The 23,490-nt window shown below is 51.4% G+C and overlaps 3 protein-coding genes across 7 annotated transcripts; 2 read left to right on the top strand and 1 right to left on the bottom strand.

The window, feature by feature from the left end:
* Window positions 1-1,490: 1,490 nt before the first annotated feature.
* On the bottom strand, window positions 1,491-23,472 carry s100a1 (S100 calcium binding protein A1). 3 transcript variants are annotated; one of them, XM_031891672.1, is made up of 3 exons: window positions 23,411-23,472; window positions 2,277-2,484; window positions 1,491-1,747 (listed from the first exon to the last, which is right to left on the bottom strand). In XM_031891672.1, the coding sequence occupies exons 2-3, from the start codon at window positions 2,415-2,417 to the stop codon at window positions 1,604-1,606; spliced, it is 285 nt and encodes a 94-aa protein (XP_031747532.1). In that variant the 5' UTR covers window positions 2,418-2,484; window positions 23,411-23,472; the 3' UTR covers window positions 1,491-1,603. The 3 variants fall into 3 exon arrangements, with proteins under 3 accessions (XP_031747532.1, XP_031747531.1, XP_004920660.1); XM_031891671.1 differs by lacking the exon at window positions 23,411-23,472 and adding an exon at window positions 2,852-3,252; XM_004920603.4 differs by lacking the exon at window positions 23,411-23,472 and adding an exon at window positions 2,729-2,839.
* Window positions 6,628-13,387, top strand: s100a13 (S100 calcium binding protein A13). 3 transcript variants are annotated; one of them, XM_031891667.1, is made up of 3 exons: window positions 6,628-6,928; window positions 10,060-10,216; window positions 13,163-13,387. In XM_031891667.1, the coding sequence occupies exons 2-3, from the start codon at window positions 10,067-10,069 to the stop codon at window positions 13,298-13,300; spliced, it is 288 nt and encodes a 95-aa protein (XP_031747527.1). In that variant the 5' UTR covers window positions 6,628-6,928; window positions 10,060-10,066; the 3' UTR covers window positions 13,301-13,387. The 3 variants fall into 3 exon arrangements, with proteins under 3 accessions (XP_031747527.1, XP_031747530.1, XP_031747529.1); XM_031891670.1 differs by lacking the exon at window positions 6,628-6,928 and adding an exon at window positions 6,977-7,054; XM_031891669.1 differs by lacking the exon at window positions 6,628-6,928 and adding an exon at window positions 8,418-8,520.
* On the top strand, window positions 17,486-22,181 carry LOC116406777 (protein S100-A13-like). The gene is made up of 3 exons (XM_031891666.1): window positions 17,486-17,594; window positions 21,532-21,725; window positions 21,967-22,181. Exons 2-3 carry the CDS (start codon window positions 21,561-21,563, stop codon window positions 22,102-22,104), a joined length of 303 nt encoding a protein of 100 aa, XP_031747526.1. The 5' UTR covers window positions 17,486-17,594; window positions 21,532-21,560; the 3' UTR covers window positions 22,105-22,181.
* Window positions 23,473-23,490: the final 18 nt, after the last annotated feature.

Genomic DNA, 23,490 nt, shown 5'->3' with positions numbered 1-23,490 from the left:
ACTTAATTCTATAATGTCTTATTTTCACAGCCGCTGGTCTTACATATCAACTGGACAGGCCTAGCAGAACCCACTGATGGTACTGGACTGAACTCCCATGTTCCACACTAATATAATGGACCATTTCTCATGAATGTCTCCGTTAGGCAGCACACACTAATGTCTTTGTTAGAAGCCGGTCTCATTCCCAAGAATGTAATAAAGTCACTTATGTTGTCTTGAAGCAGAGAGCAGACAGCAAAAACCAATAGGAATGTGTATCCAAGCTGGGACCCGGTATTAAGCGGATATTTCCAGATGGTACCTGGCCGTCCATAAACAACACCCTGTCCTTAATTCTTCATGTCAATGTGGAACTCTGGGTAATCAGTTGTGGGGGGGGGGGGCAGGTAACCGAGCACTATGGCATTGTCCCATTTACAAGTGGGGAATCCCCTTACCGGGAATGGATTTGCCCTTCTATCCCTCACTAATACCAGCGCCCTCCCCTGTGGAACCTGTGTGTTGGGGCAAAATCGTCCCACTGGTAAAGGAGCAAGAAGCCCCCAGGTACCCGTGGGCCAGCAACTCACAGTGGCCAGAGAAATTATGTTTACAGACGTGTTCTCGGAACTCCCTGGTAAGACATATAAAGTAGGAAGAGACCCAGGGGTGAAAGTCAGATCTCACCCCTCAAAAGTCTAATAGTGACTGGCATAGCTCCATAGTCCTGGTCCCTAAGCCATATGGGCCAATAAGGTTTTGTATAGACCTGTGCAAGTTCAATGCCCTGAGTGGATAAGCGAATGGACTCCTTGGGGGAGGCAGTGTATATATATCTACCTTAGACTATTGGCAGATTCCCCTTGTGGAAAATTCCAAACTCAAAACTTCTTTGTAACCCACTATGGATTATAACAAATTAACATGATGCCATGTGGCCTACATGGAGCCCCTGCTACCTTCCAAAGGCTCATAGGTAAGGAGTTGGGCCCTCATACGGGTTATGCTGCTGCCTATCTGGAGGACATGGTAGTTTACAGAAAAACCTGGCAAGGTCACCTGGACTGGGTAGCAAATTCCAAGAAATATGCATTGGGTTAAACTGAGACAAAGTACTTAGGGTATGGAGTAGGTAATGTGCAGGTTGAGACCTGTGGTAGATAAAGCAGCTCTCAAACAGACCCCAGAACCAAAAACTGAAGTAAAGTACTACCTAGCGAGAGTGGTACATGACCCTCCAACCCTTTGAGGTTCAACACAAGCCTGAGAAAGCAAATCAAAATGCCATATTTCTTTAAGAGACCTTTGTTGTCCCAGTTGCCACCATCCTCTACAACAGCTCAGTTATGGGGACCTGCTCTGGTGCATAGGTTTATGTAAGGACTTTGGTATTGGAGCAGTTGGCCTACCCAAAGCCAACCAGGACCATGCTGGGTACAACAGGGTGGCTTCTGGACTCCTTGTGCATTCTAGGAACATCTCATAAAAGAAAAGAGATCTGAGCCAAGAACAGTGTATTTGTCATGTTTAATCAGAAACAAAGGTTCTATGATGATGTGGTATCCCAGCATGCATCATGTCCTGGCAGAGAGCCCCAACCCACTCCCACCCCCGAACAGTGTCAGTTTTCCTGGTTGAAGAAAGAATTACACGCCACGGTCAGGGACGCCACCAGGATCACAAATTCTTGGAAGTCCACCTCGCCGTCTCCGTTCTCGTCTAACTCGCTCATGATCTTGTCCACGGGCATGGCATCTTTCTGGGTCTGGAGAGCCAGGGACAACATCTCAGTTTGTATTTTATTCTCTATTTCCCTTATTTCTCCACCTCTCCCCAAGTTCTGCCCCTCTCTTGCCATACATAGAATTCTCCTAGTCAGTTACATCAATGTACCAGATGGAGCTTTCACTCAACATATGACTTCCTCCTCCTCATCACCTACCTTTTCTTCACACTCCCACATCCAGAACTTCAGGCTGCACCTATCCTGAGGGATCCCCCCTGGCCCATTTAGACCCATAACCTCCAGGCCATAAAATTTCACTTAAAACCCAGACCTAAACACTTGGCCACCATCCTAACCCTATAAGTCTTTTCCTGGAACTTCTCCAAACCAACTACTGGTTCACCCATTTTCACTTTACACATCCTTCAATGAAGGACTGACCCATAAACATGTAAGTAACATTAGCGCACTTTGGGTCCAGGAAGGACCGATCGTCACTGTCATCAGGACACTTAGGGCCTTGGAGGAACCAACCCATAAACACGTTACTAAATTACCAGGTTCTTACCTCGAGATACTCTGCAAGCTCGTTCTGTATCAGGTCCCTCATTTCCCTTTTGCTCAGTTTGCACTTGTCTCCTTCCCGTCCGGAGTAGGTGTGGAAGACGGAGATCAGCGTCTCTATAGCCTGTACCAGTTTAGAACTCATGGCTGAATGGGTAAATCAGGGCCGGTGGGCAGAAGGAGTTAGGAGTCAGTAGGAGTTATCCAGGGGCCTGAAAATGAATTGGACAAGCTTAGCTCTGGTTCAATGAGGTTTGATGTGGACTTGAATCAAGAGGAGATGTTGAAAGAGGAAGAATACGATGGGTGGATGGAGATAGATAGAGATAGATAGATAGATAGATAGATAGACAGACAGATTTGCACCCAAAAGTCAATGGCAAGGCCACCAGGATTAGAAGTGGAACTCAGCCTTGGCCAAGTGTTGAGTTGAATCCTCCAGAGCACCCAACGCACCAAATCTCTTGCGGTTGCCCTCGTCCAACTCCAGCTCATTGGGGGACTGGGCATAAATACTGCTGTCTGCCCACTGCCGTCTACCTGGCAGCCGATTTCTCCTCCCAGCGGGGTATCCATTACCTCCAAAACAAAGAGGCACGAGGCTCTCCAATATCAGTGCTCTATTTCCAGCTCGCCATTGTGGACCTCTGGATCATTGCCATGGAGACGGCCGAAACTGGACTCCCGAGTGGAAGCTTGTTAAAGAACTTTCCAGGATCTATGGGGAGGGGAAGGCGTTGACTGTAATGTAGCTAAATCCTACATCATATATGAGCCCTAAGGGGAAACAAACCCTACAGATGGGGAACGGAGCTGACAATAAAAAAATATAATAGCTCAGCGATAGTGTTGCTCCTGCCAGTAATGACATTTTCCCTCACAAAGGCATCACTCTTTGGCTCTTATCCAACTGGTATCATAACACTGCCGGCTTCTAGGCACAAACTCTGTAATTATACTGCTAGAGTGTAATCTCCTAGGGGCAGGGTCTCCCATTATACCACTAGAGTGTAAGCTCCTAGGGGCAGGGCCTCCCATTATACCACTAGAGTGTAAGCTCCTTGGGAACAGGCCTCCTATTATACCACTAGAGTGTAAGCTCCTTGGGAACAGGCCTCCCATTATACCACTAGAGTGTAAGCTCCTTGGGACTGGGTTTCCCATTATACCACTAGAGTGTAAGCTCCTTGGGGCAGGGCCTCCCATTATACCACTAGAGTGTAAGCTCCTTGGGAACAGGCCTCCCATTATACCACTAGAGTGTAAGCTCCTTGGGAACAGGCCTCCCATTATACCACTAGAGTGTAAGCTCCTTGGGACTGGGTCTCCCATTATACCACTAGAGTGTAAGCTCCTTGGGGCAGGGTTTCCCATTATACCACTAGAGTGTAAGCTCCTTGGGGCAGGGTTTCCCATTATACCACTAGAGTGTAAGCTCCTTGGGGCAGGGCCTCCCATTATACCACTAGAGTGTAAGCTCCTTGGGGCAGGGCCTCCCATTATACCACTAGAGTGTAAGCTCCTTGGGGCAGGGTCTCCCATTATACCACTAGAGTGTAAGCTCCTTGGGACAGGGCCTCCCATTATACCACTAGAGTGTAAGCTCCTTGGGGCAGGGCCTCCCATTATACCACTAGAGTGTACGCTCCATGGGACATGGTCTCCCATTATACCACTAGAGTGTAAGCTCCTTGGGACAGGGCCTCCCATTATACCACTAGAGTGTAAGCTCCTTGGGGCAGGGCCTCCCATTATACCACTAGAGTGTAAGCTCCATGGGACATGGTCTCCCATTATACCACTAGAGTGTAAGCTCCTTGGGACAGGGTCTCCCATTATACCACTAGAGTGTAAGCTCCTTGGGACTGGGTCTCCCATTATACCACTAGAGTGTAAGCTCCATGGGACATGGTCTCCCATTATACCACTAGAGTGTAAGCTCCTTGGGGCAGGGCCTCCCATTATACCACTAGAGTGTAAGCTCCTTGGGGCAGGGCCTCCCATTATACCACTAGAGTGTAAGCTCCTTGGGACAGGATCTCCCATTATACCACTAGAGTGTAAGCTCCTTGGGACAGTGCCTCCCATTATACCACTAGAGTGTAAGCTCCTTGGGACAGGGTCTCCCATTATACCACTAGAGTGTAAGCTCCTTGCGACAGGGTCTCCCATTATACCACTAGAGTGTAAGCTCCTTGGGACAGGGTCTCCCATTATACCACTAGAGTGTAGGCTCCTTGGGGCAGGGCCTCCCATTATACCACTAGAGTGTAAGCTCCTTGGGACAGGGTCTCCCATTATACCACTAGAGTGTAAGCTCCTTGGGGCAGGGCCTCCCATTATACCACTAGAGTGTAAGCTCCTTGGGACAGGGTCTCCCATTATACCACTAGAGTGTAAGCCCCCTGAAACAAGGTCTCCCCTTATACCACTAGAGTGTAAGCTCCTTGGGACAGGGCCTCCCATTATACCACTAGAGTGTAAGCTCCTTGGGGCAGGGCCTCCCATTATACCACTAGAGTGTAAGCTCCTTGGGGCAGGGCCTCCCATTATACCACTAGAGTGTAAACTCCTTGGGGCAAGGTCTCCCATTATACCCATAGAGTGTGAGCTCCTTGGGCCAAGGTCTCCCATTATACCACTAGAGTGTAAGCTCCTTGGGACAGGGCCCCCATTATACCACTAGAGTGTAAGCTCCTTGGGGCAGGGTCTCCCATTATACCACTAGAGTGTAAGCTCCTTGGGGCAGGGCCTCCCATTATACCGCTAGAGTGTAAACTCCTTGGGGCAAGGTCTCCCATTATACCCATAGAGTGTGAGCTCCTTGGGCCAAGGTCTCCCATTATACCACTAGAGTGTAAGCTCCTTGGGACAGGGCCCCCATTATACCACTAGAGTGTAAGCTCCTTGGGGCAGGGTCTCCCATTATACCACTAGAGTGTAAGCTCCTTGGGACTGGGTCTCCCATTATACCACTAGAGTGTAAGCTCCTTGGGGCAGGGCCTCCCATTATACCACTAGAGTGTAAGCTCCTTGGGACAGGGCCTCCCATTATACCACTAGAGTGTAAGCTCCTTGGGGCAGGGTCTCCCATTATACCACTAGAGTGTAAGCTCCTTGGGACAGGGCCTCCCATTATACCACTAGAGTGTAAGCTCCTTGGGGCAGGGCCTCTCATTATACCACTAGAGTGTAAGCTCCTTGGGACAGGGCCTCCCATTATACCACTAGAGTGTAAGCTCCTTGGGGCAGGGCCTCCCATTATACCACTAGAGTGTAAGCTCCTTGGGGCAGGGCCTCCCATTATACCACTAGAGTGTAAGCTCCTTGGGGCAGGGTCTCCCATTATACCACTAGAGTGTAAGCTCCTTGGGACAGGGTCTCCCATTATACCACTAGAGTGTAAGCTCCTTGGGGCAGGGTCTCCCATTATACCACTAGAGTGTAAGCTCCTTGGGACAGGGTCTCCCATTATACCACTAGAGTGTAAGCTCCTTGGGACAGGGTCTCCTATTATACCACTAGAGTGTAAGCTCCTTGGGGCAGGGTCTCCCATTATACCACTAGAGTGTAAGCTCCTTGGGGCAGGGTCTCCCATTATACCACTAGAGTGTAAGCTCCTTGGGACAGGGTCTCCTATTATACCACTAGAGTGTGAGCTCTTTGGGACAGGCTCTAACCTTATATAACTAGATTGTAAGCTCCTTTGGAACACATTTCAGAGATTTGCCAGCAGACGGAAGGAACATCCCTCATACACACCATGAAAGATTAATGCCAGGGACCCCAAGTTCCAGGGGAGTTTTGGGGGCCCCTGGCTGTACCATAACATGCCTAGCATGGACATGCTACCCTCCCATATAGATTGTAAGCTCTACGGGGCAGGGACCTCCATCCTCTTGTGTTTTTGACTCTTATTGCAACTGTATCTTATTTATTTGTCTTTATTGTAATACTTTATATTTATCTATTATCTTAACCCCCTGTTTGTATTACTGTATCCTACTGTACAGCGCTGCGTACATAAGTAGCACTTTATAAATAAAGATATACACATACATACAAGTGTCCCCCTCGCAAGGCTGCGCCCCTATATTATATATACTATTCCCTATAACTTATTGTACAGCGCTGCGGAATATGTTGGCGCTTTATAAATAAATGTTAATAATAATAATAATATAGGAATCTACTGATGGAAAGAATATTTTTCTGCCCAACCCACAGGAGAGCAGCTGCGGTGATCGTGCCCCAGGGGTTAGTGGCACGGCTACTCTGCTGCCCTCTGCTGCTCAGACTGGGGGTATAACCACCCTGCCAGCCGGAAACTCCCAGCAATCACACCCCCCAACTCCCTGACACCTCCCTCCCAGCACAAAGGTCCCAAACAAACGTCTGAGTGTGGGGAAGACACTAGGCCTCCTTTCTCCCGGACCAGCAGCCCCTGAGCATTCCCTACCCTAGCAGCCCTGCCCTGGGGGTAAATGAGCTCTTTGTATTGGAACGGATTGTGGAATGGAGTTTGGGGGAGCCCCACAGTAACCTGTATGGTTTAACTGTCCAACTTCCTGGTTATCAAACTATAATGGCAGCCACCTTCCTCCAATGAGAGGCCATCAGAGTGCCAGTGACATCACTGAGTCTGTCAGGAACAGGGTGAGTGTTGTTCCCCCCCTTCCCAGAATGCATAGCTGGAAGGTGGGTGGCACAGGGTTTCAGGGGGTGGGGTGGGGTTAATGAATAGGGCAAAGAATTCTGCAGATGTTTCCATACCTTGTTACAGTAAGTACTATTGTATTCACTTAGTGGCTTATTCACAGCCTCCTGACTGGGGGAACCTTTATCCAGGGCACCTCTCACTTCCTGGTTGATAATCTCCAGGAAACAGCCTGATGGGGTAACTTAATTACTGCCCCAACTCCTGACTTACTGCCCCTATCCCTGACTTACTGCTCCTACCCCTTACTTACTGCCTCTCCCCCTGACTTACTACCCCTATCCCTGACTTACTGCCTCTCCCCCTGACTTACTGCCCCTACCCCTTACTTACTGTCTTTCCCCCTGACTTACTACCCCTATCCCTGACTTACTGCCTCTCCCCCTGACTTACTACCCCTATCCCTGACTTACTGCCTCTCCCCCTGACTTACTGCCCCTACCCCTTACTTACTGTCTTTCCCCCTGACTTACTACCCCTATCCCTGACTTACTGCCTCTCCCCCTGACTTACTGCCCCTATCCCTGACTTACTGCTCCTACCCCTTACTTACTGCTCCTACCCCTGACTTACTGCCCCTATCCCTGACTTACTGCCTCTCCCCCTGACTTACTGCTCCTACCCCTGACTTACTGTCTTTCCCTGTGAATTACTACCCCTAAACCTGACTTACTTACTGCCCCTAACCCTGACTTACTACCCCTACCCCTGACTTACTTACTTACTGCCCCTACCCCTGACTTACCTACTGGGGGAACCTTTATCCAGGGCACCTCTCACTTCCTGGTTGAAAATCTCCTACCTGAGTTACAGCAGGGGATCATGGGTATTGTAGCATATACGTGATGCAGAAACTTTAGAGCAGCTTTACCTATGGAAAGAGGGGGGGGGGGGGCATGGAAGTACAAACAGCCTGATGAAAAATGGGGTGCAACATAAAACACTTCCCCCATCCCGTTCACATGTGAGTGGGCCCCGCTGCAAACTCATTTATTTTAGGCCCCCCTGAAACTGTGGGTATGAGATGTATAATAATAATAGTCACTGGCACCCCCATACCCCCTGAGCCCCCCAATAGTGGCAGTGCCTGTTTGCTCTGTAGTTTTAACACTTTATTCCCCTGTGACACCCCAAAAGTTTTATTATCATGTACAGTGTAATGCAGAAGGGGGTCTGTGCCCCTGAGCAGTTTATACAGGAGATTGTGGGGCTCAGGGGGGGGGGCGCTAGGAAGGCGCCACTTAGTGCCGTGGGGGGGTGACAAGTTGCCAGGTGCCCAAGTCTCTGCTGGTGGCTACAAAGGGGGCTGCCAACACAAAGACGGCAGTTTGGGGAAGGGGCCAGAAAGGCAGCACTGTGAGTGGCGGGGCAGGAATTAGGGTGGGTCACACACAGAACACAGAGGTGCTGTTCTAGAGCCAGGCCCAAGGGGTGGGTCCCACAATCTGCTGCCTATGTAAGTAGGGGGGTCAGTAGTGAAGGGACAGTGCTTTCCTGGGTCTCCTTACTGCCAGACACCTCCACCGAACTGGTAAGTTACCTACCTTACTGCGGGCTGACCCCTAACCTGTTCTGCCTCCACTCTCTCCCTGACTTACTGCCCCTACCCCTGACTTACTTACTGCCCCTACCCCTGACTTACTTACTGCCCCTACCCCTGACTTACTTACTGCCCCTACCCCTGACTTACTTACTGCCCCTACCCCTGACTTACTTACTGCCCCTACCCCTGACTTACTTACTGCCCCTACCCCTGACTTACTTACTGCCTCTACCCCTGACTTACTTACTGCCCCTACCCCTGACTTACTTACTGCCTCTACCCCTGACTTATTTACTGCCCCTACCCCTGACTTACTTACTGCCTCTACCCCTGACTTACTTACTGCCCCTACCCCTGACTTACTGCCCCTACCCCTGACTTACTTACTGCCTCTACCCCTGACTTACTTACTGCCTCTACCCCTGACTTACTTACTGCCTCTACCCCTGACTTACTGCCCCTACTCCTGACTTACTTACTGCCTCTACCCCTGACTTACTTACTGCCCCTACCCCTGACTTACTTACTGCCTCTACCCCTGACTTACTTACTGCCTCTACCCCTGACTTACTTACTGCCTCTACCCCTGACTTACTTACTGCCTCTACCCCTGACTTACTGCCCCTACTCCTGACTTACTTACTGCCTCTACCTATGACTTACTTACTGCCCCTACCCCTGACTTACTTACTGCCCCTACCCCTGACTTATTTACTGCCCCTACCCCTGACTTACTTACTGCCTCTACCCCTGACTTACTTACTGCCTCTACCCCTGACTTACTGCCCCTACTCCTGACTTACTTACTGCCTCTACCCCTGACTTACTTACTGCCTCTACCCCTGACTTACTGCCCCTACTCCTGACTTACTTACTGCCTCTACCCCTGACTTACTTACTGCCTCTACCCCTGACTTACTGCCCATACCCCTGACTTACTGCCCCTACTCCTGACTTACTTACTGCCTCTACCCCTGACTTACTGCCCCTACCCCTGACTTACTTACTTACTGCCTCTACCCCTGACTTACTGCCCCTACTCCTGACTTACTTACTGCTCCTACCCCTGACTTACTTACTGTCTTTCCCCCTGAATTACTTATTTACTGCTTCTACCCCTGACTTACTACCCCTAAACCTGACTTACTTACTTACTGCCCCTAACCCTAACTTACTACCCCTAAACCTGACTTACTTACTGCCTCTCCCCTGGACATACTGCCTCTCCCCCTGACTTACTGCCTCTCCCCCTGACTTACTGCCTCTCCCCCTGACTTACTGCCCCTATCCCTGACTTACTGCCCCTACCCCTGACTTACTGCCTCTCCCCTAACCCTGACCCTAGCCCCTTTTCCCAATGACCCATTCCCTTACCTGTAGGACAGTTCCCTAACTTAGACCCCCCCCGTGACTCCGCCTCCTGCAGGGTGGTTTCTCTCCCTAACCCAATTCTCTCTGCCCTTTTCCCTTGACTCCCTAAGTCTCTCCCAGGCCTTATACCCCCATTGATTTCTCTCTCTATTGCAGATAAGAAATGGCTGAGGGACAGAGCGAGGTGGAACAGGCCATCGTGACCATAGTTGCCTCCTTCTATAAACACGCGGGGGAAGAGGGCAAAGGAGAGACACTCACCTCCGAGGAGTTCAACAAACTGTTAAATGAGGAGCTTCCTCAACTCTCACAGGTACGAGACTACAGTAGGGTAGTGCCCTCACTCTGCCACATGGGGGTGCCAGCAAGCACTGGGCTAATTATATATCTGTGGGTGTAGGGGACAAGCTCTAGGCAGGGGTAATCACAATGAAGTCACCCCAGGCCCCAAATATTATACATGGAATTGGCACTGTATTTATCTGCTGTGGGTTCTGGGGTATTATACATGGAATTGGCACTGTATTTATCTGCTGTGGGTTCTGGGGTATTATACATGGAATTGGCACTGTATTTATCCTGCTGTGGGTTCTGGGGTATTATACATGGAATTGGCACTGTATTTATCTGCTGTGGGTTCTGGGGTATTATACATGGAATTGGCACTGTATTTATCCTGCTGTGGGTTCTGGGGTATTATACATGGAATTGGCACTGTATTTATCCTGCTGTGGGTTCTGGGGTATTATACATGGAATTGGCACTGTATTTATCTGCTGTGGGTTCTGGGGTATTATACATGGAATTGGCACTGTATTTATCTGCTGTGGGTTCTGGGGTATTATACATGGAATTGGCACTGTATTTATCCTGCTGTGGGTTCTGGGGTATTATACATGGAATTGGCACTGTATTTATCTGCTGTGGGTTCTGGGGTATTATACATGGAATTGGCACTGTATTTATCCTGCTGTGGGTTCTGGGGTATTATACATGGAATTGGCACTGTATTTATCCTGCTGTGGGTTCTGGGGTATTATACATGGAATTGGCACTGTATTTATCTGCTGTGGGTTCTGGGGTATTATACATGGAATTGGCACTGTATTTATCCCGCTGTGGGTTCTGGGGTATTATACATGGAATTGGCACTGTATTTATCCTGCTGTGGGTTCTGGGGTATTATACATGGAATTGGCACTGTATTTATCCCGCTGTGGGTTCTGGGGTATTATACATGGAATTGGCACTGTATTTATCCTGCTGTGGGTTCTGGGGTATTATACATGGAATTGGCACTGTATTTATCCCGCTGTGGGTTCTGGGGTATTATACATGGAATTGGCACTGTATTTATCCCGCTGTGGGTTCTGGGGTATTATACATGGAATTGGCACTGTATTTATCCCGCTGTGGGTTCTGGGGTATTATACATGGAATTGGCACTGTATTTATCCCGCTGTGGGTTCTGGGGTATTATACATGGAATTGGCACTGTATTTATCCCGCTGTGGGTTCTGGGGTATTATACATGGAATTGGCACTGTATTTATCTGCTGTGGGTTCTGGGGTATTATACATGGAATTGGCACTGTATTTATCCCGCTGTGGGTTCTGGGGTATTATACATGGAATTGGCACTGTATTTATCTGCTGTGGGTTCTGGGGTATTATACATGGAATTGGCACTGTATTTATCTGCTGTGGGTTCTGGGGTATTATACATGGAATTGGCTCTGTATTTATCTGCTGTGGGTTCTGGGGTATTATACATGGAATTGGCACTATATTTATCCTGCTGTGGGTTCTGGGGTATTATACATGGAATTGGCACTGTATTTATCCTGCTGTGGGTTCTGGGGTATTATACATGGAATTGGCACTGTATTTATCTGCTGTGGGTTCTGGGGTATTATACATGGAATTGGCACTGTATTTATCTGCTGTGGGTTCTGGGGTATTATACATGGAATTGGCACTGTATTTATCTGCTGTGGGTTCTGGGGTATTATACATGGAATTGGCACTGTATTTATCTGCTGTGGGTTCTGGGGTATTATACATGGAATTGGCACTGTATTTATCCTGCTGTGGGTTCTGGGGTATTATACATGGAATTGGCGCTGTATTTATCTGCTGTGGGTTCTGGGGTATTATACATGGAATTGGCACTGTATTTATCCTGCTGTGGGTTCTGGGGTATTATACATGGAATTGGCACTGTATTTATCCCGCTGTGGGTTCTGGGGTATTATACATGGAATTGGCGCTGTATTTATCCCGCTGTGGGTTCTGGGGTATTATACATGGAATTGGCACTGTATTTATCTGCTGTGGGTTCTGGGGTATTATACATGGAATTGGCCCTGTATTTATCCTGCTGTGGGTTCTGGGTATTATACATGGAATTGGCACTGTATTTATCTGCTGTGGGTTCTGGGGTATTATACATGGAATTGGCACTGTATTTATCCCGCTGTGGGTTCTGGGGTATTATACATGGAATTGGTGCTGTATTTATCTGCTGTGGGTTCTGGGGTATTATACATGGAATTGGCACTGTATTTATCCTGCTGTGGGTTCTGGGGTATTATACATGGAATTGGCACTGTATTTATCCCGCTGTGGGTTCTGGGGTATTATACATGGAATTGGCACTGTATTTATCTGCTGTGGGTTCTGGGGTATTATACATGGAATTGGCACTGTATTTATCCCGCTGTGGGTTCTGGGTATTATACATGGAATTGGCACTGTATTTATCCTGCTGTGGGTTCTGGGGTATTATACATGGAATTGGCGCTGTATTTATCTGCTGTGGGTTCTGGGGTATTATACATGGAATTGGCACTGTATTTATCCTGCTGTGGGTTCTGGGGTATTATACATGGAATTGGCACTGTATTTATCCCGCTGTGGGTTCTGGGGTATTATACATGGAATTGGCACTGTATTTATCCTGCTGTGGGTTCTGGGGTATTATACATGGAATTGGCACTGTATTTATCCCGCTGTGGGTTCTGGGGTATTATACATGGAATTGGCACTGTATTTATCCTGCTGTGGGTTCTGGGGTATTATACATGGAATTGGCACTGTATTTATCCCGCTGTGGGTTCTGGGGTATTATACATGGAATTGGCACTGTATTTATCCTGCTGTGGGTTCTGGGGTATTATACATGGAATTGGCACTGTATTTATCTGCTGTGGGTTCTGGGGTCAATGATCTGATTTTGGTTCTGATTCTGCCCCCCCAGGATGTGCCCCTAGAGGACAGGCTGAAGGAGCTGGACATTAACAAGGACAACGAGCTGAATTTTGCAGAGTACTGGAAGCTGATTGGAGAACTGGCCAAGGCAAAACAGAAAGAGCTGAAAGACAAGAAGAAGAAATGAGCTGGTTCCAGAGAGAGAGGAGACTGGGCCGGGGGGGTGGGGGGTAAATAAGTGACTGTTCTATTGAATAAAAACAAAGCAAAACGATCCACGGATCCTTCTTTTTGGGGGTAAATTGGGGAGAAAATCTGTAGCTTGGCACCAATGGAATTGTGGGCGGGGGGGTGTATTTATGAAAAGGGGAGAAATACCCCTTGGGAGGGGCAGGGCTGCTCTATCCAAAACAAACAGTAATGTAACTGACCCCCTATGCAAAGGGACCAGGGCCCCCTTCCTCCCCATTGGGTAAAAAATTACCCTAGTGCACTTGCAAAAGATGCAGCCAATCAGCAGTTAAGTTTGAACATCATATCAGGAGTTGGAAAATAAAAGCATAAATCTGATTGGTGGCTTCTATGTCACCTGTGGAGGCAGGAGCAGGGCCATTATCAGGGGGTACTGCAGTCAGGGGGGCCCCAAAACAAAAAGGTGGAGATTCATAGAAAGGGCGGAGCATGAGGGGGAGTAGACAGAGTTTTGGCATAAAAAGGGCGTCGTCAGGAGAGATGAGGGGTGTGGCCATCCATGCAAGGGACATTTTTTTTCATTGGGACCCCATTTTGTTAGCTGGGCCCAACACCCAGAGGACCCACATGACTGGTGGGCTAGTAGTTCATGCCCTGGGCATGGAAGGAGGGCTGCCCCATTGCATTATGGGGCAGTACCATACCCATTGCTAAATCCAACAGCCCAGAAAGCCCCACCGGAATGGGGTGCTAGCTGAGATCAATAGACCCCATTTCCATCAGGGCCAGCCCCTCCCTGAGATAACTCCTCCCCCGGAGTAATAAAGGGTAACTGCAACTGGGAATATAATGCTAAATGCAGGTTATTGTAGCTGTTAGTGCTGCCCCCTGCTGCCCACATCGGGGTATGGCAGTTGTTATGATTTACTGGAAATTCCATGGAATGAGGGAAATGTTCCATTCCGCCCGGCACGAATGCCCCCAATAAATCCAGCTCTGTGTGTTTGTACCAAAGGGGGGGCCCTGGGCAGCCCCAGAACCAGACCAGTATCCGGGCTGTGCTGACTACACCGGTTTCTGAGCAGCCACGTCCCACTCATCCACATCAATTGCTTCTCAGCACGGAGATTATATAAGTGTCTGTGGCTCTAGGGGTAGGAGCTGCCATAGCGCATTCACATTCACCAACTACACAAGGTGCAGAATTCATCTAAAAGTGCTTTTTTGAACATTTTATTTTGCACTTGACTTGCCCTTTACGTCCCCTCCAGGCTAAAAACATAAGGAAGTCTGTGCCGAGCCCATAATTACCCCTACAGTGTGCGGGCGTGGCCCCGGTATTGTCACCTCCCTGTCACAGCTTGTCTGTAGCCCTGCCCCGGGGCCCCGGGATTGTGTAACGCACTGCATTATGGGATTGCCCAATGCACCTACCCCCCCTTATATATAGTGACCCCCCCCTTAACTGCCCCCCCCCCAGTGTAACCAATCCCAACTGGGCCAGCCTTTCCCCATAACTGAGCCCATTCCCTTTATCAGCTTAGTCGCTCTTCCCTGTACTTTCTCTATTTCATTACTGCCCCCCCTTATATATTTATATATAGTGACCCCCCCCCCCTTAACTGCCCCCCCCCCCCCCCCCCCCCCCAGTGTAACCAATCCCAACTGGGCCAGCCTTTCCCCATAACTGAGCCCATTCCCTTTATCAGCTTAGTCGCTCTTCCCTGTACTTTCTCTATTTCATTACTGCCCCCCCTTATATATTTATATATAGTGACCCCCCCCCTTAACTGCCCCCCCCCAGTGTAACCAATCCCAACTGGGCCAGCCTTTCCCCATAACTGAGCCCATTCCCTTTATCAGCTTAGTCGCTCTTCCCTGTACTTTCTCTATTTCATTACTGCCCCCCCTTATATATTATATATAGTGACCCCCCCTTAACTGCCCCCCCCCAGTGTAACCAATCCCAACTGGGCCAGCCTTTCCTCATAACTGAGCCCATTCCCTTTATCAGCTTAGTCGCTCTTCCCTGTACTTTCTCTATTTCATTACTGCCCCCCCCTTATATATTTATATATAGTGACCCCCCCTTAACTGCCCCTTCCCCAGTGTAACCAATCCCAACTGGGCCAGCCTTTCCCCATAACTGAGCCCATTCCCTTTATCAGCTTAGTCGCTCTTCCCTGTACTTTCTCTATTTCATTACTGCCCCCCCTTATATATTTATATATAGTGCCCCCCCTTAACTGCCCCTTCCCCAGTGTAACCAATCCCAACTGGGCCAGCCTTTCCCCATAACTGAGCCCATTCCCTTTATCAGCTTAGTCGCTCTTCCCTGTACTTTCTCTATTTCATTACTGCCCCCCCCTTATATATTTATATATAGTGACCCCCCCTTAACTGCCCCTTCCCCAGTGTAACCAATCCCATCACATTTGTTATGTATATTTAACCCTTGTGCAGTGGATCAGGACGGGGGGAAGAAGTGTGTGTTGCACATGTCAGTACCACTATAGGAAGGGGTAGGTTATACAAGGGGGGGGACATACCTGTTTGGGGGTGGGTTCCTAGAATATACAATGAGGCTGTTGATAGGGCCGTGCCAGTCAGAAGGTGCTTGGGGGGGGGGGGGGAACGGAATACACAGGGCTCCTGTATGTCTGGATTGAAGTTTGTCTCTGGCAGGGGGGGACCAGTATTGGGGGTGGGGGAATTACTGCTGAATAGCCCCCCCAACACATGTCCCAAGCAAGTTCTCTTAATTAACCCCTGCCCTGCCATACACCTATATATATCCCTGTAGCTGGGTGCCAGTGTATCCCTGTAGCTGGGTGCCCGTGTATCCCTGTAGCTGGGTGCCCGTGTATCCCTGTAGCTGGGTGCCAGTGTATCCCTGTAGCTGGGTGCCAGTGTATCCCTGTAGCTGGGTGCCCGTGTATCCCTGTAGCTGGGTGCCAGTGTATCCCTGTAGCTGGGTGCCCGTGTATCCCTGTAGCTGGGTGCCCGTGTATCCCTGTAGCTGGGTGCCGTGTATCCCTGTAGCTGGGTGCCCGTGTATCCCTGTAGCTGGGTGCCAGTGTATCCCTGTAGCTGGGTGCCAGTGTATCCCTGTAGCTGGGTGCCAGTGTATCCCTGTAGCTGGGTGCCAGTGTATCCCTGTAGCTGGGTGCCAGTGTATCCCTGTAGCTGGGTGCCAGTGTATCCCTGTAGCTGGGTGCCCGTGTATCCCTGTAGCTGGGTGCCCGTGTATCCCTGTAGCTGGGTGCCCGTGTATCCCTGTAGCTGGGTGCCCGTGTATCCCTGTAGCTGGGTGCCCGTGTATCCCTGTAGCTGGGTGCCCGTGTATCCCTGTAGCTGGGTGCCCGTGTATCCCTGTAGCTGGGTGCCCGTGTATCCCTGTAGCTGGGTGCCCGTGTATCCCTGTAGCTGGGTGCCCGTGTATCCCTGTAGCTGGGTGCCAGTGTATCCCTGTAGCTGGGTGCCCGTGTATCCTGTAGCTGGGTGCCCGTGTATCCCTGTAGCTGGGTGCCAGTGTATCCCTGTAGCTGGGTGCCCGTGTATCCCTGTAGATGGGTGCCCGTGTATCCCTGTAGCTGGGTGCCCGTGTATCCCTGTAGCTGGGTGCCAGTGTATCCCTGTAGCTGGGTGCCCGTGTATCCCTGTAGATGGGTGCCCGTGTATCCCTGTAGCTGGGTGCCAGTGTATCCCTGTAGCTAGGTGCCCGTGTATCCCTGTAGCTGGGTGCCAGTGTATCCCTGTAGCTAGGTGCCACTGTATCCCTGTAGCTGGGTGCCCGTGTATCCCTGTAGCTGGGTGCCAGTGTATCCCTGTAGCTGGGTGCCAGTGTATCCCTGTAGCTGGGTGCCAGTGTATCCCTGTAGCTGGGTGCCCGTGTATCCCTGTAGCTGGGTGCCAGTGTATCCCTGTAGCTGGGTGCCAGTGTATCCCTGTAGCTGGGTGCCAGTGTATCCCTGTAGCTGGGTGCCAGTGTATCCCTGTAGCTAGGTGCCCATGCCTCATATTAGTTAGGTGCCCGTGTCTCTGCCATGCCAGCAAAGGGTTACCAGGCAGGGGCTGGCCAAGCAGGGCAACAGTGTGACGGATGAATGTGGGCAAGCGAGTTTGACAGAACACGGAGAAGCTGTTCTTGTGCCAGACCCAGTGGGTGGGGCAGTTACACCCATGTCTATATGACTGGGGGGGCATTGCGCTCGGTACAGTCTGGCATCCCGGGCATCTCCCTGCGCTACTGTGTATCGGGCTCTCCTGGGACCTCTAACAGCAAACAGGTATTACTCCTAAGGGGCAACTGTTGGGGACTGCCCTCCTGTCTCTCTAGCCTGCCCCCTAGTGCCCCAACTGGGGGGGATACAGTGCTAATTCCCCTCACTTTAGCTCCGGCACCTGCACCCCCTAATGTGTTGCCCCCAATCTCGTATCATTCCCCCATTCATTATTCTCTCCAGGGGCCCCCTCCCTGTCTAACCTGCCCCCCATCAACCCCTTTCTCTCTCCACCTCCCTCTCCCAGAATTTCACTCTCATCCTGCCCCCAATCCTCATCATCTCCCCTCACTAACCTGCCCCCAATCCTCATCATCTCCCCTCACTAACCTGCCCCCAATCCTCATCATCTCCCCTCACTAACCTGCCCCCAATCCTCATCATCTCCCCTCACTAACCTGCCCCCAATCCTCATCATCTCCCCTCACTAACCTGCCCCAATCCTCATCATCTCCCCTCACTAACCTGCCCCCAATCCTCATCATCTCCCCTCACTAACCTACCCCCCAATCCTCATCATCTCCCCTCACTAACCTGCCCCCAATCCTCATCATCTCCCCTCACTAACCTGCCCCCAATCCTCATCATCTCCCCTCACTAACCTGCCCCCAATCCCCATCATCTCCCCTCACTAACCTGCCCCAATCCTCATCATCTCCCCTCACTAACCTGCCCCCCAATCCCCATCATCTCCCCTCACTAACCTGCCCCCAATCCTCATCATCTCCCCTCACTAACCTGCCCCCCAATCCTCATCATCTCCCCTCACTAACCTGCCCCCAATCCTCATCATCTCCCCTCACTAACCTGCCCCCAATCCCCATCATCTCCCCTCACTAACCTGCCCCCAATCCCATCATCTCCCCTCACTAACCTGCCCCCAATCCTCATCATCTCCCCTCACTAACCTGCCCCCAATCCTCATCATCTCCCCTCACTAACCTGCCCCCAATCCTCATCATCTCCCCTCACTAACCTGCCCCCAATCCCCATCATCTCCCCTCACTAACCTGCCCCCAATCCTCATCATCTCCCCTCACTAACCTGCCCCAATCCTCATCATCTCCCCTCACTAACCTGCCCCCAATCCTCATCATCTCCCCTCACTAACCTGCCCCCAATCCTCATCATCTCCCCTCACTAACCTGCCCCCAATCCTCATCATCTCCCCTCACTAACCTGCCCCCAATCCCATCATCTCCCCTCACTAACCTGCCCCCAATCCCCATCATCTCCCCTCACTAACCTGCCCCCAATCCTCATCATCTCCCCTCACTAACCTGCCCCCAATCCCATCATCTCCCCTCACTAACCTGCCCCCAATCCTCATCATCTCCCCTCACTAACCTGCCCCCAATCCTCATCATCTCCCCTCACTAACCTGCCCCCAATCCCCATCATCTCCCCTCACTAACCTGCCCCCCAATCCCCATCATCTCCCCTCACTAACCTGCCCCCAATCCTCATCATCTCCCCTCACTAACCTGCCCCCAATCCCCATCATCTCCCCTCACTAACCTGCCCCAATCCCCATCATCTCCCTCACTAACCTGCCCCCAATCCTCATCATCTCCCCTCACTAACCTGCCCCAATCCTCATCATCTCCCCTCACTAACCTGCCCCCAATCCTCATCATCTCCCCTCACTAACCTGCCCCCCATCCTCATCATCTCCCCTCACTAACCTGCCCCCCAATCCTCATCATCTCCCCTCACTAACCTGCCCCCATCCTCATCATCTCCCCCCTCACTAACCTGCCCCCCAATCCTCATCATCTCCCCTCACTAACTCTGCCCCCCAATCCCCATCATCTCCCCTCACTAACCTGCCCCCAATCCCCATCATCTCCCTCACTAACCTGCCCCCCAATCCCTCATCATCTCCCCTCACTAACCTGCCCCCAATCCTCATCATCTCCCCTCACTAACCTGCCCCCCAATCCCCTCCATCATCTCCCCCTCACTAACCCTGCCCCAATCCCCATCATCTCCCCTCACTAACCTGCCCCCAATCCCCATCATCTCCCCTCACTACCTGCCCCAATCCTCATCATCTCCACCTCACTAACCTGCCCCCAATCCTCATCATCTCCCTCACTAACCCTGCCCCCCAATCCCCATCATCTCCCCTCACTAACCTGCCCCCCAATCCCCATCATCTCCCCTCACTAACCTGCCCCCAATCCCCATCATCTCCCCTCACTAACCTGCCCCCCATCCTCATCATCTCCCCTCACTAACCTGCCCCCAATCCCCATCATCTCCCCTCACTAACCTGCCCCCAATCTCATCATCTCCCCTCACTAACCTGCCCCCAATCCCCATCATCTCCCCTCACTAACCTGCCCCCAATCCCCATCATCTCCCCTCACTAACCTGCCCCCAATCCTCATCATCTCCCCTCACTAACCTGCCCCCCAATCCTCATCATCTCCCCTCACTAACCTGCCCCCAATCCTCATCATCTCCCCTCACTAACCTGCCCCCAATCCTCATCATCTCCCCTCACTAACCTGCCCCAATCCTCATCATCTCCCCTCACTAACCTGCCCCAATCCTCATCATCTCCCCTCACTAACCTGCCCCCAATCCTCATCATCTCCCCTCACTAACCTGCCCCCAATCCTCATCATCTCCCCTCACTAACTGCCCCCAATCCTCATCATCTCCCCTCACTAACCTGCCCCCAATCCTCATCATCTCCCCTCACTAACCTGCCCCCAATCCCCATCATCTCCCCTCACTAACCTGCCCCCAATCCTCATCATCTCCCCTCACTAACCTGCCCCCAATCCTCATCATCTCCCCTCACTAACCTGGCCCCAATCCGCCAAAACCTGCCCCCAATCCCCATCATCTCCCCTCACTAACCTGCCCCCCAATCCTCATCATCTCCCCTCACTAACCTGCCCCCAATCCTCATCATCTCCCCTCACTAACCTGCCCCCAATCCCCATCATCTCCCTCACTAACCTGCCCCCAATCCTCATCATCTCCCTCACTAACCTGCCCCCCAATCCTCATCATCTCCCCTCACTAACCTGCCCCCAATCCCCATCATCTCCCCTCAGCTAACCTGCCCCCCAATCCTCATCATCTCCCCTCACTAACCTGCCCCAATTCCCATCTATTTCCCCCAATTCCCATTTATTTCCCCCACTCACCTCCCCCCAATTCTCATCTTTCCCCCCCACTCACCTCCCCCAATTCCCATCTATTTCCTCCAATTCCCATTTATTTCCCCCACTCACCTTCCCCCAATTCCCATCTATTTCCCCCACTCACCTTCCCCCAATTCCCATCTATTTCCCCACTCACCTTCCCCCAATTCCCCATCTATTTCCCCCACTCACCTCCCCCCAATTCCCATCTATTTCCCCCACTCACCTCCCCCCAATTCCCATCTATTTACCCACTCACCTTCCCACTCACCTTCCCCCATTCCCATCTATTTCCCACTCACCTTCCCCCAATTCCCATCTATTTCCCCCACTCACCTCCCCCCAATTCCCATTTATTTATCCCCACTCACCTTCCCCCATTCCATCTATTTCCCCCACTCACCTCCCCCATTCCCATCTATTTCCCCACTCACCTTCCCCATTCCCATTTATTTCCCCCAATCACCATCTATTTCCCCCACTCACCTCCCCCCAATTCTCATCTTTCCCCCCCACTCACCTCCACCAGTTCACATCCTTCCTTCATACCTCCCCCCAATTCTATTACCCCATTACTCACCCCCTAACTTTAATCTCATCTATTTATCTTTACCCCAACTCTCATTTAGGAGCAGGGTGGAAGGTTTCTTGTGGGGGCCCCCAGTAGATGGCTTCCCATGGGGGAGACTATAACTATATATGGTAGATGGTTTCATGATCCTCTTCTATGGGAGTCTCTCTCTTTACCCGGTCTCTCAGCCGCTGCTCTTGCCCCTTCTTAGTGCAAATACCCTACTGCCCCAGTTGGACAATGGCCGCTGAACAGTCTGCCACCAAACTGACCCACGCAGAGAAATGTATCAGGGACTTGGTCCAGACCTTCTATGACTGCTCCAGGAAAGACGCGGATCAGGAGAACCTCTCATTGGGGGAATTTACAGAGCTGGTGAAGAAGAACTTCCCCCACTACCTGGAGGTGAGAGCCTGCTGCCCATAGTATTGCCCTAGCGCCACCTTGTGGTGAGACAGGGAGCTACAGGCTCTGTACTGGGTCACTACTTTGGGTGGGTGTATATATACAAATACTGACCCATAAGGAAGGCTCAGAGCTTGCAATCTAAGGGGTAATACCATATGAAGTAAAAGTGGGGAGGAGCTACTGGGTAGAACTAACGGACCAATGAGCATGTAGGAGACTAATGACCCTGTGTCTCTAGGGGGTGAATATGGAGGACAAGATCAAGGAGTTGGACACCAACAATGACAAACAGATGAAGTTCAGCGAATACTGGAAGCTGATTGGAGAATTGGCCAAAAACGCGAAGCGATGTGAGAAGGCAAAACACCAGTGTTAGTGGGGGGGGGCGTTACTGGCAGTGGCCAACTGCCCCAGGGGCAAATATCATAATAAAAAATCATGTTCTGAATGATCTTTCTGTTCTTCTTCATGTTGTCTTCTTCAGCCACCGACTCACTCGTGCCCCCCCCCCAGCCTAAAGGTGTAACCAACTGACCCATGTGCCCCCCCCCCCAGCCTAAAGTGTAACCAACTGACCCATGTGGCCCCCCCCCCAGCCTAAAGGTGTAACCAACTGACCCATGTGCCCCCCCAGCCTAAAGGTGTAACCAACTGACCCATGTGCCCCCCCCCCCAGCCTAAAGGTGTAACCAACTGACCCATGTGCCCCCCCCCTGCCTAAAGGTGTAACCAACTGACCCATGTGCCCCACCCCTGCCTAAAGGTGTAACCAACTGACCCATGTGCCCCCCCCCCCCAGCCTAAAGGTGTAACCAACTGACCCATGTGCCCCTCGCCCCCCCCCCCCAGCCTAAAGGTGTAACCAACTGACCCATGTGCCCCCCCCCAGCCTAAAGGTGTAACCAACTGACCCATGTGCCCCCCGCCCCCAGCCTAAAGGTGTAACCAACTGACCCATGTGCCCCCCCCAAGCCTAAAGGTGTAACCAACTGACCCATGTGCCCCCCCCCAAGCCTAAAGGTGTAACCAACTGACCCATGTGCCCCCCCCAGCCTAAAGGTGTAACCAACTGACCCATGTGCCCCCCCCCAGCCTAAAGGTGTAACCAACTGACCCATGTGCCCCCGCCCCCAGTAAAGGTGTAACCAACTGACCCATGTGCCCCCCCCCCCCCAGCCTAAAGGTGTAACCAACTGACCCATGTGCCCCCCCCCAGCCTAAAGGTGTAACCAACTGACCATGTGCCCCCCCCCCCCCACGGGCCTAAAGGTGTAACCAACTGACCCATGTGCCCCCCCCCCCCCAAGCCTAAAGGTGTAACCAACTGACCCATGTGCCCCCCCCCCAGCCTAAAGGTGTAACCAACTGACCCATGTGCCCCCCCCCAGCCTAAAGGTGTAACCAACTGACCCATGTGCCCCCCCCCCCAGCCTAAAGGTGTAACCAACTGACCCATGTGCCCCCCCCCCCGTCCTAAAGGTGTAACCAACTGACCCATGTGCCCCCCCCCCAGCCTAAAGGTGTAACCAACTGACCCATGTGCCCCCCCAGACCTAAAGGTGTAACCAACTGACCCATGTGCCCCCCCCCAGCCTAAAGGTGTAACCAACTGACCCATGTGCCCCCCCCCCCCAGCCTAAAGGTGTAACCAACTGACCCATGTGCCCCCCCCACACAAATACCTGCTGCCTCCAACTTCCCCACAAGAATCTCAGGAGTCACAGAAACACAATGGGAGCGGAAGGAGCGGAAGGAAAGAGCG

The sequence above is a fragment of the Xenopus tropicalis genome, chromosome 8, assembly GCF_000004195.4.
Source record: "Xenopus tropicalis strain Nigerian chromosome 8, UCB_Xtro_10.0, whole genome shotgun sequence".
Lineage (NCBI taxonomy): Eukaryota > Metazoa > Chordata > Amphibia > Anura > Pipidae > Xenopus > Xenopus tropicalis.
The sequence above is the reverse complement of the archived record's forward strand: the minus strand, read 5'-3'. Positions and strand labels throughout refer to the sequence as shown.